The sequence below is a fragment of the Pleurodeles waltl genome, chromosome 4_2 (assembly GCF_031143425.1).
Source record: "Pleurodeles waltl isolate 20211129_DDA chromosome 4_2, aPleWal1.hap1.20221129, whole genome shotgun sequence".
NCBI lineage: Eukaryota > Metazoa > Chordata > Amphibia > Caudata > Salamandridae > Pleurodeles > Pleurodeles waltl.
The window spans coordinates 209,752,924-209,769,557 of record NC_090443.1 but is presented as its reverse complement, the minus strand read 5'-3'; the positions used below and the strand labels follow the sequence as shown (position 1 = coordinate 209,769,557).

At 46.1% G+C, this 16,634-nt stretch overlaps 1 protein-coding gene across 2 annotated transcripts in view; it reads left to right on the top strand.

Annotated features, from left to right (window-relative positions):
* FIRRM (FIGNL1 interacting regulator of recombination and mitosis) overlaps window positions 1-16,634 on the top strand; it is a 1,527,986-nt gene that overhangs the window by 713,935 nt on the left and 797,417 nt on the right. For both annotated transcript variants that reach the window (XM_069231089.1, XM_069231088.1), the window contains exon 13: window positions 4,978-5,164. In XM_069231089.1, the coding sequence (XP_069087190.1) occupies window positions 4,978-5,164 (187 nt within the window). The remainder of the gene's footprint in view (window positions 1-4,977; window positions 5,165-16,634) is intronic.

Below are 16,634 nucleotides of genomic sequence, written 5' to 3'. Positions count from 1 at the left end.
GGCATCAGGGCCCTTGGTACCAGGGGTACCAGTTACAAGGGGCTTATCTGGATGCCAGGGTGTGCCAATTGTGGAGACAAAGGTACAGGTTAGGGAAAGAACACTGGTGCTGGGGCCTGGTTAGCAGGCCTCAGCACACTTTCAAATCATAACTTGGCATCAGCAAAGGCAAAAAGTCAGGGGGTAACCATGCCAAGGAGGCATTTCCTTACACAGACCAAAAGCATACTCCACTAGGGGCAGTTCAGCCACGACTGCATTGATGAGAAATATCCCCTTGGCAGTTATTTGCAAGGCTTCTACATGGAGATCAATCCACATGTTCACTAAGCATTACTGTCTAGATTCTGATGCTAGAACAGATGTTCAAGTAGTGCAGGCTTTCCTCAGAAACTTATTTGCTTGACTAAGTATCTCGTTATTTTTCTGTCTACTCCACTGCTTTCAGTGGGGATGGCCTTGTTACTCTATTCAACGTTTATGACTTTACATGGAAATCATATAACTAAGAGGACTGGGAGATTAGACTGGTCCAGTGTACTTTCTCCCTAATCGTAAACTTATAATAAATGTGTACACTGTTCCAAGAAAAAGAATAAAGGCGGGCGAAGAAAAGAGACTGTGAAGCTGATATTAAAAGGGTTGTAGGAGTGCCCTCAAACATCACAATAGGATGTTAAGCATCATCATCGGGCTAACTCCTCGCCAGACCGGCACTGCAATATCTGACGGGCCACCACTCAAAGGTGGTGGTTCTTAAACCGAAAGATAGTTCGACTAATCAGCTCAACACCGCAGGATATGCTGGCAGAGGAGATAAGGAGAGAAAATATTAAAATTGGCTATGAACACCTGATAACTCGATTTAATGATTATAATGGGGGTCAGGCCAAGGTTAAAAACTGGAAGGAGTAATCAGGAAATAATGTCTCCTATACTCCTAAGAGGAGGGGAGGAGGGAAGAATCTCCACTCCTACCGCTGGGTCGACATGTTTCGCGCCTAATTGGTCAAGGCTAGATCCATCGGCGCTTCATCAGGACCATATAGTTGTAACTTCTCCTTCATATAACAAAGAAAAACACCAAAAGGTAAGAAAAGACCGTAAATGCTAGGAGGTCACTTACAGTCTATGGACCATTCGTCACAGTCAGTCTAATGGAGAGTCGCCCTGAATAAAAGATAAAACACATATGAAAAATAACGTGCAATCAATAGACATTCATTGGTGTCCAAACTAGTATAAGAGTGTTAGGCATCAGATCACAAAGAAGAGTGACGTGGAGACAAACATGACAATAGAAAGATACAATTACAGATAATCCTAGCATTTACGGTCTTTTCTTACCTTTTGGTGTTTTTCTTAGTCTACCGGTCACCAATCCTTTCTTCAATAATATCAAATTATGGCGACGCTACATAGATGATATTCTGATCATATGGCAAGGCACTATTTCTAAGATTGATTTGTTCACCAATTGGATCAACACTTTAGATCCCTTTTTGAAATTCACAGCACACGTTTCAACAACACAAGTACCGTTTCTGGATTTATTGATCCACAACGTGAATGGCAAATTAGTAACAGACACCTTTCATAAGACCACTGACAGGAACAGCTTACTCAGATATGACAGCCATCATCCGAAGGCTCTACGCGACAATCTTCCCTTCGGCCAATTTTTGAGATTACGTAGGAATTGCTCTTCTGTCCAGTCATTTGAAACCCAGGCTCGTGAGTTGAAAGACAAACTCCTACGTCGACGTTATCCTGCAAGGATTATCAACTCATCTTATAAAAGAGCTAGAAATAACCACAGAGACGCCCTTTTAGAACCATCGATACGAGATGAACAAACACGACTTACCTGTGTATCTACATACACTCCCCTCTCGAATACTGTCAAAAGACTTATTAACAGAAGGTGGCAAATTCTATTGAGCGGGGGAACACAGTTAGCGAAACCCCTCTTTGCATTTAAGAGATCCTCTAACATTAGGGACCTAATTATTCACACACGACCGCAAAGAAAGGAGATATCTCCAGAGCAGTCCACACTATGGAATCTTCCACCAGTCTCTGGACACTATCCATGTGGTTCTTGCAATGTGTGTGCATTAACTAAACGGACAGATAGTCTTCAGTTGAAATACTTTGGAGACTGGCGATTGACTAAACACACCAATTGTAACACACATCACTGTATATACTTGATCACTTGTCCTTGCAACTTACAGTATGTAGGAATGACAACGAGACCAGTAAAGTTAAGAATTAATGAACACCGTAGTAACATCAGATGTGCACGGGTGACGACTAAATTGAGTGCACATTTTCTAGAAGCAAGACATGGCCCCAATGATTTGTCGTGGACAGTCTTAGAAGTACCCAGATACAATGAGAATGACCCCAAATATCTGTTCAGGATTGAGCAGCGGTGGGTCTTTCGTCTCAAGACAGCAAGGGAGGGTCTCAATGATGATATTCCTTGGTGGACCCTATCCCCTTAACCTCTTTTGACAGCACTACAGAAAGAACCAGGATGTTGCAGTCTATAGACAACATATCAGTATAATACACCATCTGATAATGATACTGGTACTACTTTCTCATCTCCTAGATGTCTTTATATTAAGCAGAAAACTAATTTTTTCCTTTGATTAGAGTTTCCTATAGAATGGGACCTATTGACACAAATTTGTGAATATGTACCCCTATTTTAAGCAGGTAGTTGTCCCGTTTAAAGATGGCCGCCGCCAGACTCATTTTTCACGCGAGTCCTTTGTCGATTTTGATTTCTACAACATGACGCGACGTACTGAGGGCTTATCGCCCTAATTAACTGCATATTATTTAAACGCGGACAGGACACGCTAAGCCTGTCATGCAGGGACGCGACCTGGGGTAGGTGGACGGCACACGAACACGAGAGCCAAGTAAGTGAACAGCTGACACGCCGTATACGAGTGCGCTACTCGCACCTTGTTTATTAGCCTAATGAACGGTTAGCGCTCAGAGAGGGCTTCTAACCGTGCCCGTTCCGTGTAACGATCACGCGTTACCAGAGTGTTCAAGTTCCATTACCTTCCCATACGTTGCCGGCATTACCCAGCTTACGATATGGATGATGTTTTATTTTTTCGTGTGCCTTATATCCGACATGTCATTTTAACTCAGACAGATGCTGTAAAAACTATTTTAGAGAACACTGTCATAATTGACACTGTGGGTTAAGAGAACATTACAAGACCCTGCTTCACCAACGTGAATGATATGAGAATATCTTTTGCAGACATTGAACTCCCTCACAAAAGAGTGTTTTTAAGTTTGTTAACCCTGTGCAGTCATGACTTTTTCCATGCATAGATGTTTCAGTTACACTTGATCTCACTGTATAACTTTGCATTTAGTGAACTCACGGTGCTTACAAGGTTTACGCGTCCCTATGATGCCTTATCCTCACATGGGATGGTAAGCCTTTCTTTCTATTGTCATGTTTGTCTCCACGTCACTCTTCTTTGTGATCTGATGCCTAACACTCTTATACTAGTTTGGACACCAATGAATGTCTATTGATTGCACGTTATTTTTCATATGTGTTTTATCTTTTATTCAGGGCGACTCTCCATTAGACTGACTGTGACGAATGGTCCATAGACTGTAAGTGACCTCCTAGCATTTACGGTCTTTTCTTACCTTTTGGTGTTTTTCTTTGTTATATGAAGGAGAAGTTACAACTATATGGTCCTGATGAAGCGCCGATGGATCTAGCCTTGACCAATTAGGCGCGAAACATGTCGACCCAGCGGTAGGAGTGGAGATTCTTCCCTCCTCCCCTCCTCTTAGGAGTATAGGAGACATTATTTCCTGATTACTCCTTCCAGTTTTTAACCTTGGCCTGACCCCCATTATAATCATTAAATCGAGTTATCAGGTGTTCATAGCCAATTTTAATATTTTCTCTCCTTATCTCCTCTGCCAGCATATCCTGCGGTGTTGAGCTGATTAGTCGAACTATCTTTCGGTTTAAGAACCACCACCTTTGAGTGGTGGCCCGTCAGATATTGCAGTGCCGGTCTGGCGAGGAGTTAGCCCGATGATGATGCTTAACATCCTATTGTGATGTTTGAGGGCACTCCTACAACCCTTTTAATATCAGCTTCACAGTCTCTTTTCTTCGCCCGCCTTTATTCTTTTTCTTGGAACAGTGTACACATTTACATGGAAATCACCTACGAGAGAAGGTATAGTTTCTGACCTGTAACTCCATTTCTCTCATAGGGATATTTCCATGATAGTCATAAGCAACCCTTCATCCTCCCAGGTGGACTAGACCAAATAATATTCAGGGTCCTCTATAAATCAGCTAGTACCACCTACAAAAAGCACTGAGGTAGCTGCCTCTGACTAGGCATGAAGGGATATTGGAGGTCCCAGTGTTCTTAAAGACAGTCTCCTTTTTCTTCTTTTATAATGGCAGCCTATTGGCTAAGCTGCCCTGCACTCCTTCATCCTTATCTTATGTTACAAGAGGGTTTGTGAACGTTGTTTTAAGTTATTTTACAAAATATTCATGCATTTGAGTGCATGTCTCCTTGTTCTGTTTACCTTTCGTATCAACAAGATGAAGAATTTTGGCCACTGTAGCCTAATCCTTTAAGCTGCATAATTACATTCTTAAGTGACTATGCAAGTCAATCTGAAGTGACTATGCAGGTCTTCCTGAAGAAAGGTGATCATCAACACCTAAGAAGACATATTGGAAAAGTGCTCTGGGGTCCACACAGACTGGCGGAAACTATTCAACACTTATGACTATCAAGGAAATACCACTGCGAGCGAACTGGAGTTACAGGTAATACAGTATACCTTCTGTACAATATACTTTCTTATAACAAGTCACACTTGAAACCATGGCAGAAATATTTAGCTTTTTGTTCTGTAAGTGATTATTTTGTATTTTTCCTTTATTTGCAGCCCTTCAATTTTCAAAGCCGTCTTCTACAGTTTTCAGCAGTGTTCTGCTGAACTTTCATTACCAGTAAGGTTACAGGGCGCGATATTGAATGGAGGAGCTCCAGTTGAAATGACTCTGTACCAGTTTGTCTGTATCCATCTGTGTGCCTACATTGCATCAATTCTCCCGTCAAACTTTTCCTATCTGGTAAAGCTTATTCTGCCCCTCTCATCTAATTCATGTCTCTTGACTGAAAAAAACATACAGTAAAAAAGAATCTTGATTTGCATAAACGTATGTTGTTCTTCGACTGTTAAATCTGCCTTTGTGTGTTGAATGCTCCATCTGTAAATGCTTGCCACTTTAATTCAAATTATTGGTGGTAAGTGTATGATTTCAAACACATTTTAAAATCACAAGCTTTGGATACTATGGGCTCTGGTATTGGTCTTTGAGAGATTTATTTGCTTGGATCATTCCTGGCATTAGGCTGGGTATCTCAAGTAAAATGATAGACAACAGCAATAAACCACATATTAATTTTAACTGTGTCGGTAGCCTATCCAGTTCAGTATATGGTAGTTGTTACAGTCACTGATGAGATGGTCTTAGAACTCAGCTAAACGTGGAGACAGTCATACTCTTCTGTTTCCTACCATGCATTATGTGAACTCCTGCTCTTTCTTTACTTCCTGCGGGATTATTTATCACTGAAGGGCGTATTAGCTCTAAGGAACAGACAGGAGTTTCAGTTTATCCTGCAGATTATGCGCTTAAGCAAATAGTTTTGTCAATGTCATACTTGTACTGTGGCTGTAACACATTGAAAATCTCAAAAATATCTCTCTTCAAGCCATTTAAAACTTGAGAGATTAGTGCACCCTATACATTTCTTCCATGCGCCTGCCCCTAAAGTATTGTCATATCAACATGTTGTTAGTTAAAAAAAGAAAGAAAGAAGCTCAGCTTATGGTGATAGAAGGCGGATATTTTCTTTAACAGAATTTCACTTTTCTGCAGAGCAGTCTGCCATTAAGTGTTCCTTTCTGTTTGTCTAGAACAGTGCTTCCCAAACCTTTCAGAACCATGACTCAATTTTTAAAACAGCAACGTTTTGTGACCCACCTAGCTTTATTGGATATGAGACAGGCGATTTTTTAACATAACTAAAGCATCGCGTGGTAGCGCACTGTCATTTATAAAAACCACAGATTCCGTTTAAATGGCTACTAAATGTGCACAAACGAAACAGTTGACTGATGTTGCACACAAATGATAGTGTGGGAATCGTGTTTCAGTAAATATTTATAATTTCTGCATCACTAAGTAAAGTGTCCAGATGTATTTTGATTCTCTTAAAATAATTTTTTCCATCACCCTTCAGAATTGCAAAACGTACTTCATTTTTGCTTTCTTAATTGCTGAATGTGTACAGGCTATTTACACTTTACCTTTCTTTCTTTAACTGCAAATTGAAAGGAGTTCGTAAATACCAATCTCCGTGTTAAAAAATAAGCACCTTTTTGTTGAAAGACATATCCTCGCATTTGACCTTGTATTTCAAGAACAGTAAATGAGGCAAGTTAAATACAAAACTTAAAAGCATCTTTATTTATTGCTTGGACTTTTGCAACACACCAAAAATCAGCTGATGAACCACAAGTCGGTCGCAACCATAGTTTTGGAGTTTCTGGTCTAGAAAGATGAAAACATGCCAAACTGCCAGAAAAAAAGATCTCTTTTTAACACTTTCGTATTGACCAGTGCCTACCTAGCTTTGAAATTCCCTGTCAACAAAATTCTGTAAATTAACCCATTGATAATCATGTCAGCCATAATAAGAAGACAACGGTAATGGTATTCTTGGGCAGGGTACTACTCCTGATTACAAGTTAATTTTACAGGTAGAAGAAAACCAGACCTGAGTCTGCTAGCCAGAAAATCTGACTGTTGAAACTTCAGTTGCGATTGTGCAGGGGTTGCGACACAAGCTCAGCCTCGCCCTGCCTGACAGCTGCCGGTGGCATGCCACAATCATTTGGCATGCCACAAACATTGAATGCTCCCCACTGCTGCCAAATCCCAGTTTGTTCTGCCCACTGGCACCCCTGCCACTCCTCTTGCCATGCATAGTCATCACATCTGATGATCTTGTTGGCCAGGAAGAGGTATAATGCTTTTAGGTGAGTGTGATCAACACCATTAAGAACATGCTTAGACAGATTACCTCATTTGGGGATAAAAAAAATATGTACCAAACCTCTGGCACTGACAGTTGTATCATGTCTGCTCCACATTGGAAGTTTACATAGCAAGTTCTGCAACATCTCTCAGAGGAAAGAGATAAGCTTTCAAAGAAATTCTTAGAGCCGAGGATCATGTAAGATCAAGCCATTAGTGTTGCGGAGGACATTACGGTCCTGTCCAGGCTCAACTATTCCATTCATCTTGTCTGTGTCTTAAAACTCTGAAATACCTTCAACTCAATACAAGATGCTAGACTCCCGGTACTCTGTTTCTGCTCATTGGATCTTACATCATTGATACCATCCAGACACTAATTTTCTGACTTTGTCATGAGGGTTTAACAAACCATCAGGTCTCTTGGAGGGATGATTTACTGACATTTTTCAGCTTGGAGTGGATAGCCTAAGGTAAGTGAGTGTTGTGTAATGCGCAGAATAGATGCACTATAAATTCTCCAGTTCTCCACCGATTTTGTGCCAGCTGGTAAGGAAGAGTAATCTCACATTACTTAAGAGCCTGGTTGATTGGGGGAAAATTCAACAGAACGCCTGATACTCCGTAGTGAAAATATGTAACCAAAACAGGTATTTGTTACCAATCCTTTGATCTCAAATCTGCAAGGAAATCTTCCAAAGCCAAGAAGTTAAGAAACCAGATATAGTCTTTCTCACATAATGGAGACTGGGTGTTCGTCTTAAGCTTATAAAATAGTTAATTCCACATTCTGATCTTTGTGAAACATAGGGGTTTCTGTAAGTTCAAATGTAATATAAATTGTTAGAAATGCATGGCCTGCTTTCCTCCTTGAAATCGTCTTCCAGAGCATTTGAGCATGTATGTTTGAGGCAGCTGCTTCTATCTGGCAAGATAATTCTTATCTATCTTTACATGTACTGTTGGCTACTCAAACCCACCTCCCAAAGGAAGGCAATGCTGAACCTACAGACAATGTTAGCCTACATTAAGATGTAGGTATCCCCTTCAGCAGAAGCAAATTTCCTCTGTTGTCAAATCAACTGTCTCTACTCTAGGAAGCTGGCTATCTGTGTAGTGCATCAGTGTATGGGGCACTATGCATGTAGTCCAGCCGACCCCTATTGGTTTACATGGTTACAATTGACAATCCCAAAAGCTCCAGACGACGGATATCTTTGTCCCGGGCAGTCACAGTCAGGGCAGGGGGGGTCCTCGGGATTCCCTCTGCAGCTGTCGTCGTGGGGTTCTAGAGAGTTTAGCCCAGGGTGGACACGGAGTTGGAATAGCTTGGGGATCCTCTCTGGCTAGTTAGTTTCTCTGGACCCGGGCCAGGAGCATCTGGTGCAGAGTAGTTTGGACTCACGCTTCTGGAGTGAGGTGGGAGTCCCTTTAAAGATGGTTTCTTTGTCTTCTTGTTGGGAAGGTCCGCTGCCCATGGGAGTTTATTGGTCCTCAGGGGTGCAGGCAGTCCCCTGGAGGCTTTTCAGGGGTCGCTGGTCCTGCAGAACGCATTGGTTCTTCTCTTGCAGCTTTATGAAGCAGGAGACGGGCCGGTAGGGCTGGGGCTGAGTCAGTTGGTGACTCCTTTTCTTCTGTGCGGGGATATCAGCTCAGCAGTCCTTTTGAGGTAGTCAGGAAATCTGAAGAGCTGGGTTCAGGGTCGCACCTAAATACTAAATTTAGGGGTGTGTTAGGGTCAGGGGGCAGTAGCCAATGGCTACTGTCCCTGAGGGTGGCTACACCCTCCTTGTGTCCAATCCCTCTGGGGAGGGGGGGATCCCTATCCCTATTGGTCCTAATACTCCAAGGCACGATGGAGGATTTCTCGAGAAGGGGGTCACTTCAGCTCTGACACCTTAGGGGTGGTCCTGGCTGAGGTGGTGACTCCTCCTTGTTTTTATCATTATCCCTCTGGACTTGCTGCCAAAGGTGGGGGCTCATACGGGGGGTGGATATCTCCACTGGCTGGAGTGCCCTGGGGCACTGTAACATCAGGCTTGAGCCTTTGAGGCTCGCCACCAGGTGTTACAGTTCCTGCAGGGGGAGTTGTGAAGCACCTGCACCCAGGACAGGCTTTGTTTCTGACCACAGAGTGCAGAAAGGCACTCACCCCATATGGTCAGAAACTCATCTGGAAGTGGCAGGATGGCACAGACTGGTCAGTTACAAACTATGAGTTGGGCTAATATACAGGGGGCATCTCAAAGATGCCCTCTGTGTGCATTTTTAAATAACTCCCACACTGGCATCAGTGTGGGTTTATTGTGCTGTGATCTTTGGTACCAAACTTCCCAGTATTCAGTGTAGCCATTATGGTACTGTGGAGTTAGTTTTGACAAACTCCCAGACCATATACTTGAATTGGCTACCCTGCACTTATGATGTCTAAAAATGGACTTAGACACTAGAGAGGCATAGTGCTCATGCAGCTATGCCCTCACCTGTGGTATAGTGCACCCTGCCTTAGGACTGTAAGCCCTGCTATATGAGTGACTTACCTATGCCACAGGCAGTGGTTTGTGGGCATTGCACTCTGAGGGGAGTGCCATATCGACTTTCTTTTCTCCCGACTAGCGCACACACAAGCTGCAAGGCAGTATGCATGTACTGAGTGAGGGGTCCCTGAGGGTGGCACAATACATGCTGCAGCCCTTAAGGACCTTCCATGGCCACAAGGCCCTTGGTACCAGGGATACCTTTTACATGGGACTTAGCTGTGTGCCAGGGCTGTGCCAATTGTGGAAACAAAGGTACAATTTTAGGGAAAGAACACTGGTTCTGGGGCCTGGTTAGCAGGGTCCCAGCACACTTCCAACAAAAGCACTAGGCAAAATGCGGGGGGTGACCACGCCATCAGTGGAATTTTCTACAAAAAACATAGTAGAATTGTAGCAAGACCTGCTTAGGTCACACTAAGATAATTTGATGTAGAAAAAAGGGAGGTCAGTGATGAAAGATGGAGCAGTGTTAGATGGATAGCATTTTGGTATATGATCAAAGTAGGTATGAATCTCTTATTGCTGCAATTACTATAGACCTGTATTTATACTACTCACAAAGTTCACTTCTGTGGTTAAGCTGCGCCTTTCGAGGGTGATACAGGCTTGTTCCGATCCTTGGTCATCCCCTCTATCAATTTCCCCTTGCCGGTTCTTCTCTTTCCTTGCTTGTTGTGCAGTGAACAATTATCCTGAACTGAATCTTTCAGGATATGAATGTCTGGAATTAGGACTTGTGGCCCTCATCACTGGTGACACATCCATCCTCTCTGAGTCACTTGGTCCAGAAAGGATTCCAAATCATGTGCACAGTGAACTCAATTGTTTTCTCTTTGACTGTGATGATCATTGTTGTCGGATCAAGAAGACCAAATTAAATGTCACACTTCTTAATTCTGGACCGGAACATCAGGAACCTTGTCTGTACGTACTTGATTTCTGCCTATTAGTCTGCAGCAATCACTATTGTTTTACCATTATGGTTGAAGGGGCCTCCTTGATAATGTACCTCTTGTAGTGATTGTCTGACATATCTGATAAAGAATTTTTGTTGCAGATTCTTTACCTTAGAATTTCCCCAAGGCATCAGACTGAAGCTGGAGATTTTTCTTCGAGCAGTACCCCTGCGCTCCGTCAGGTGACGTCGGCCAACTCCGCTGGCATCATTGAATTTGTGGTCGCCACCCCGGCACGCTGACATTAGTTCTTTTCTTTCCGTGACAGCCTACACGCAGATCCAAGAGAAGAACTACCCCTAGTAATGTTTTGGCTTTCTGTGATACTTTTGTCGAATACTTTTTGACGAGTTTTAGATGTGTCAAGGGATGTCCCGGCAGACTGGTTTTAAACTCTGCGACTCCTGTCACCGAATGATGTCAGTGATGGATCTGCATCTCTTGTGCCTTTGGTGTCTGGAGCGCCACCACAACCCAAAGTCGTGCTCAGGGTGTCTGGCCATGAACCCGAAGGCTTTGTTGGAGCAGCCCCTAAAACTCATGGCAGCCCGGCGTTCAACTCCGCGTCGCTTTCAGTCTCGTTCAAGAGAAAGGTCACAGGACCACTCGCAGAGCCATCACCAATCCTCTACGTCCCTTTCCAAGTCCTCAGGATGATCGGGTCACAAGAAGAAGTAGTCAAAAAAGGCCAAATGTTCTTTGCGTTCACCTCGTAGTTCGGATGATGCAACGCAGGAAGGGTGTTGATGTTCTGGGTCTCCCCCTTATGAGCCTGCATCTGGGTCGGCGCCGTGCCTCCCCGACTTTCCAGTTGAAAGAGTTTTATGAGGCCATGCACCTCATGTTTGGGCAGACCGACCAGTCCTCTGCGCCTTTGGGCCGAGGAGAGTCGGTGAGGGTTCCCTCAGGTTCCATGCCGGCAGCTTCAGCCTTGGCTCCAGGGTGCCCCTCCAGATCCGTTCTTGGATCGGTACCAGTGTTGTTCGTGCCAATGTGATTTTCTCTGGCGTCTGGACAGATCACACTACCGGCGTTTGTTGGGTCCGCAACCAACGTCGATCCTATACTTATGCACGACGACCTGGAGCCGGACCTGCGTCACTCAAAACCATTTCTGTCTTCCATGGGCTCTTCTGGGCCCAGGGCATATCCTGACCCTTCTTTCTATGGGTATGGATATGGAGATAGTGGAGAGGGGTCACTGGACCCTTTAGAATACCAGTTTGACCCTGACATGGATTGGGTTCAGGATTTGGGTGACGGTAGCACACTAGGTACCTCTCCTGATGCTGGCACGCTTTCTCCCCCTGCCGTGGCTACGGAGGAGGGAGCTTCATACTCCACGGTGGTAAGAAGGGCTGCTGAGGTTTTGGACCTGGATGTCAGGACTAACCTCCTGACTGAGGTGCTTCAGCCTGGGGCTTCCAGTTCGGTACCCCTCCTTCCCTGTAATGAAGTCTTTAGGAACATCCTACAGGATACCTGGTCCAAACCCAGCTCAGGGGCACCTGTGAATGGATGGTTGCCTTCCACCATCGACCTGTGGCAACTGACCCAAAATTCTTGACCCAGCATCCTACCCCTTAGAGGCTTGTGATCTGGAGCATTCCCTTCCGCTCAACCGGATAGGGAATCAAAAAGACTGGATAACTTTGGGAAGAAAATGTTTTCTTCTGCCTGTCTAGCACTCCAGTCCGTGAACACCGCATGCCTTTTGGGGCGATAATCTCATACTCTCTGGGATACGGTTGCGCAGGTGCTGCCTCGAGTCCCGGAGGCATCCCGGACAGTTCTCTCCCAAGCTGTTACTCATGGGAGCGATGCAGCAAAGTTCATAATTTGTTGTGGGCTGGATACAACTGACTCCCTAGGTAGGTTGTTGGATTGACAGTGGCCTTGAGGTGCCATGCCTGGTTGAGGATGTTCTGGCTCTTCAGGGGATGTCCAGCAGTTTCTAATGGAAGTGCCCTTTGATGGCACCTGTCTCTTCGGAGACAAAGCAGACTCAGCACTCGAGCACTTTAAGGATTCCCGGGCTCCTTCTCTGACCCTGGGCCTCATAGCTGCTCCCCATCCCCCACAGTCTGCTTTTCGCCCCTTTCGAAGCTACAGAAGGGGCACCCAGCCACATTCATTTCTACCGGGCCACCGACCCGTGCATGCTTCACAGCCTCTGTGCGGCCACAGGATCCCACATGCTTGTGGATCAGGGAGCCAGTGGTCCACCCATTCCACCCCTGCCCCCTTCACTACCTCCAAGCCCGCCTAGTCTGTTGGAAGATCCTGGACCAGTTGTCGGCAGGATTCGCCATCACCTGCCCCTCTGGGAATCCATCACCACGGATGGATGGGTGTTGAAAATTGTCTGGTTGCATCATCGGTGAGACTTCCCGTCCGACCATGCCACCATCATTTGATCATCTGTCGGAGGATCATTTGGTACTTATCTGCGAGGAAGTCAAGTCTCTCTTGGCCAAGGGAGCCATAGAGATGGTCTCTGCCCCAGAAGTAGGTCGTGGTTGTTATTCCCTGTACTTTCTGATGCCCAAAAAGGACAAGGGCCTTTGCCCTATCTTAGATCTCTGGTCCCTCAATATCTTCCTCAAGAAGGAGAAGTTCAAAATGCTAACTCTAGCTCAGGTCCTGTCTGCCCTGGAGACTGGATGGTTGCGTTGGACTTGCAAGATGCCTATTTCCATAATCCTGGCTGTTGAAGGCAAACTCACCTCAGGCTTTCGTCTCCCACTTCCTGACTGTGGCGAACCTCCTGCATTTTCTGGGTGTAGGAAAGTGCCCTCTTTCTTGACATGGTTACCCCAATTATTTGCCTGTTGTCAGTGTGTTAGACCGTGTTCACTGCGATCCTGCTAACCAGGACCCCAGGGATTATGTTCCCCTCCTTCTAACTTGGTAATTTGCACCATTTTCACCCCACACTTGGCATACTGGTGCCCCCACGTAAGTCACTAGTATATGGTACCCAGGCATTGGTCTACCAGGGGATCCACATGGGCTGCAGCATGTAATATGCTGTCCATGGGGAGCCCATGCAAAGTGTTATGTAGGCCTGCCATCACAGCCTGCATGAAAGGGTGCATGCACCCTTTTTCACTATAGGTCACTGCACGAGGTCACCATAAGTCACCCCTCTGACAGGCCCTCCTAGCCCAGAGGGCAGAGTGCAATTACTTGTGTGTGAGGGCACCCCTGCACCAGCAGAAATGCCCCCGAACTCCTATGCCATTTTCATGGACTTCATGAGTGCAGGGATGCCATTTTATGCGTGTACCGGACATAGGGCACTGCCTACGTCCAGCTACATAATGGTAACTCAGAACCTAGGCATGTTTGGCATTAAACATGTCTGAATCATACCATGATACTGTTGCTAGTATTGGAAGTATGATTCCATGCACTCTGAGGGCTCCTTAGAGGACCCCCAGCATTGCTTCTTCCAGGGTTTTCTAGACAGCCCTATAATGGTAACTCCAAACCTAGGTTGTTTGGCATCAAACATGTTGGAATCATACCATGATACTGTTGCTAGTATTGGACGTATGATTCCATGCACTCTGAGGGCTCCTTAGAGGACCCCCAGCATTGCTCCCTAACAGTCTTCTAGGGTTTTCTAGGCAGCACAAGGTGCTGCCACCCCTCAGACCAGTTTCTGCCCTCCTGCTGCCTGAACAGCTCAATCCCAGGAAGGCAGAACAAAGTATTTCCTTTGGGAGAAGGGGGTAACACCTTCTCCCTTTGGAAATAGGTGCTACATGGCATGGGAGGGTGTAGGAAAGTACCCTCTTGGTATGGTTGCCCCCTTTTTCTGCCTGATGTCAGTGTATTTGACTGTGTTCACTGGAATTCTGCTAACCAGGAAGCCAGTGATTATGCTCTTTCTCTCACAATTCTGTATTTCACCCACAATTGGCGCCCTTATAAATCCCTAGTATACAGCATTGGGGTTCCAGAGGATCCCTATGGGCTGCAGCATATATTTTGCCACCCATAGGGAGTCCTTGCAAAGTCTTCTGCAGGACTGCCATTGCAGCCTACATGAAAAAGTGCAAGCACCCTTTCACTGCCATTTTCACTTCACTGTGTCACTTAGAAGTCACCCCTGTGTCAGGCCTTCTAGCCCAGAGGTCAGGGTGCAAAGTACCTGTGTTTGAGGGCCCCCCTGAACTAGCAGAGGTGCCCCAACGGACTCCAGGCCCATTTTCTAAGACTTCGAGAGTGCAGGGACACCATTCTACGTGTGTACTGGACATAGGTCACTACATATGTCCATCTACATAATGGTAACTTTGAACATAGGTATGTTTGGTATCAAACAAGTTGGAATCATACCCCAAGGCTTTTGCAACCATTGGTTGTAGGATTCCATGAAGTCTGGGGACTCCTTAGAGGACCCCCAGTATTGCCATTTCAGCCTTCTGAGGTATTCCAGGCAGCCCTAGCTGCTGCCACCTTCCAGACAGGTTTCTGCCCTCCAGTTGCTTGAAAGGTTTGAGCCCAGGAAAGCAGAACAAAGGATTGTCTTTGGGAGAAGTGTTACATCCTCTCCTTTTTGGAAACAGGTGTTACAGGCTTGGGAGGGATAGCCTCCCCAAGTCACTGGAAATGCTTTGAAGGGCACATTTGTGCCCTCCTTGCATAAACCAGTCTACACCTGTTCAGAGACCCGCAGTCACTGCTCTGGTGCAAAACTGGACAAAGGAAAGGGTGAGTGATAGCTCCCCTGTCATCACCACACCAGGGGTGATGCTCAGAGCTCCTGCAGAGGGTCCCTGGCTTTTGCCATCTTCGATTCAAGGTTGACAGGGAACGCTGGGAGCATCTGAGTGGCCAGTGGCAGCAGGTGACGTCAGAGCCCCCTCCTGATAGGTGGTCACCCAGCTAGGTGACCAGTCCCCCTTTCAGGGCTATTTAGGGTCTCTCTCTTGGGTGGTTCCTCAGATTCGGGTTGCAAGACTCCAGCAGGAATCCTCTGCAACCTCCACTTTGACTTCTGACTGAAGAAACTGCATCTGGACGCCCCAGGACCAGACAAGGTGCAACAAAGAAGCAAGATGCCTTCTGCAACATTGTATCTCCGGCTCCTTCCAGCAACTGCAACATTTCCCCGGTCGTACATCCTCTGAGGACAGCCCGTATTTAGTCTGCATCAGAAGGAAGAAGGAATCTCCCTTGGGGTGAAGGAGTCACTCCCCTGATTCTGCAGGCACCAAACTGCGACGATCACTGGCTGCGTGCATCTCCACTCATCCTGAGCTATGTGGATCCTCCATCACGGGGTGGTGGTCCGGAGTGGTCCTCTCTACCAGCTGTCCAACTTTGATGATGGTAAGGCCTTGCCTTCCCACGCAGGACAGCACCCCCGTGCACCGTGTCTCTTGCAGCTACCAAGGCTTGTTGACATCTCCCCCCCAGGGATCTTCAGGCTCAGTGTAGCCCCAGCACTCTTCCCTGTGACACACAGCCCTCTGCGTGCTTCTCCTGCAGTGTGGGACCCTTCTTCAGTTGTGCTGCATGAGCTCCTGTCTGACTCCTGGGTCCTATTTCAGTGGGTCCCCTGTGGGGGCTCGCTTTTCTTCTGTTAACTCTCTGCCTTACTGAGGGTCCTCTGATACTTCCCCCCGTGGGTTAAGTCCTCCTGGACTTTGCTGGTCCCTGGCAGCTCCACTTTTCCTCTTCTGCGACTCTTGACTTTGCTCAGGCTTGTTGGCGGCTTTTCCACACCACAGACAGACTGCAATCTCCCATCCGGCATGGGACGTGGACTGCATCCTCAAGGAACTGTCCACCAACACCAGGGCTGTATTGCTGACTGTCTTCGTCCTACCGTCAACCAACTCCTGCAACCACAGACGGGTGGGTAGTGGCTCCTGCCACGACCGGACACTTCTGCGACTCCTGGAGTTGGTCCCCTTCTTTTTCAGGTCTTCCTCTTCAGGAATCCACCGCTGGTTTCTTGCAGTCTTGTCTGGATGTTGCATTATC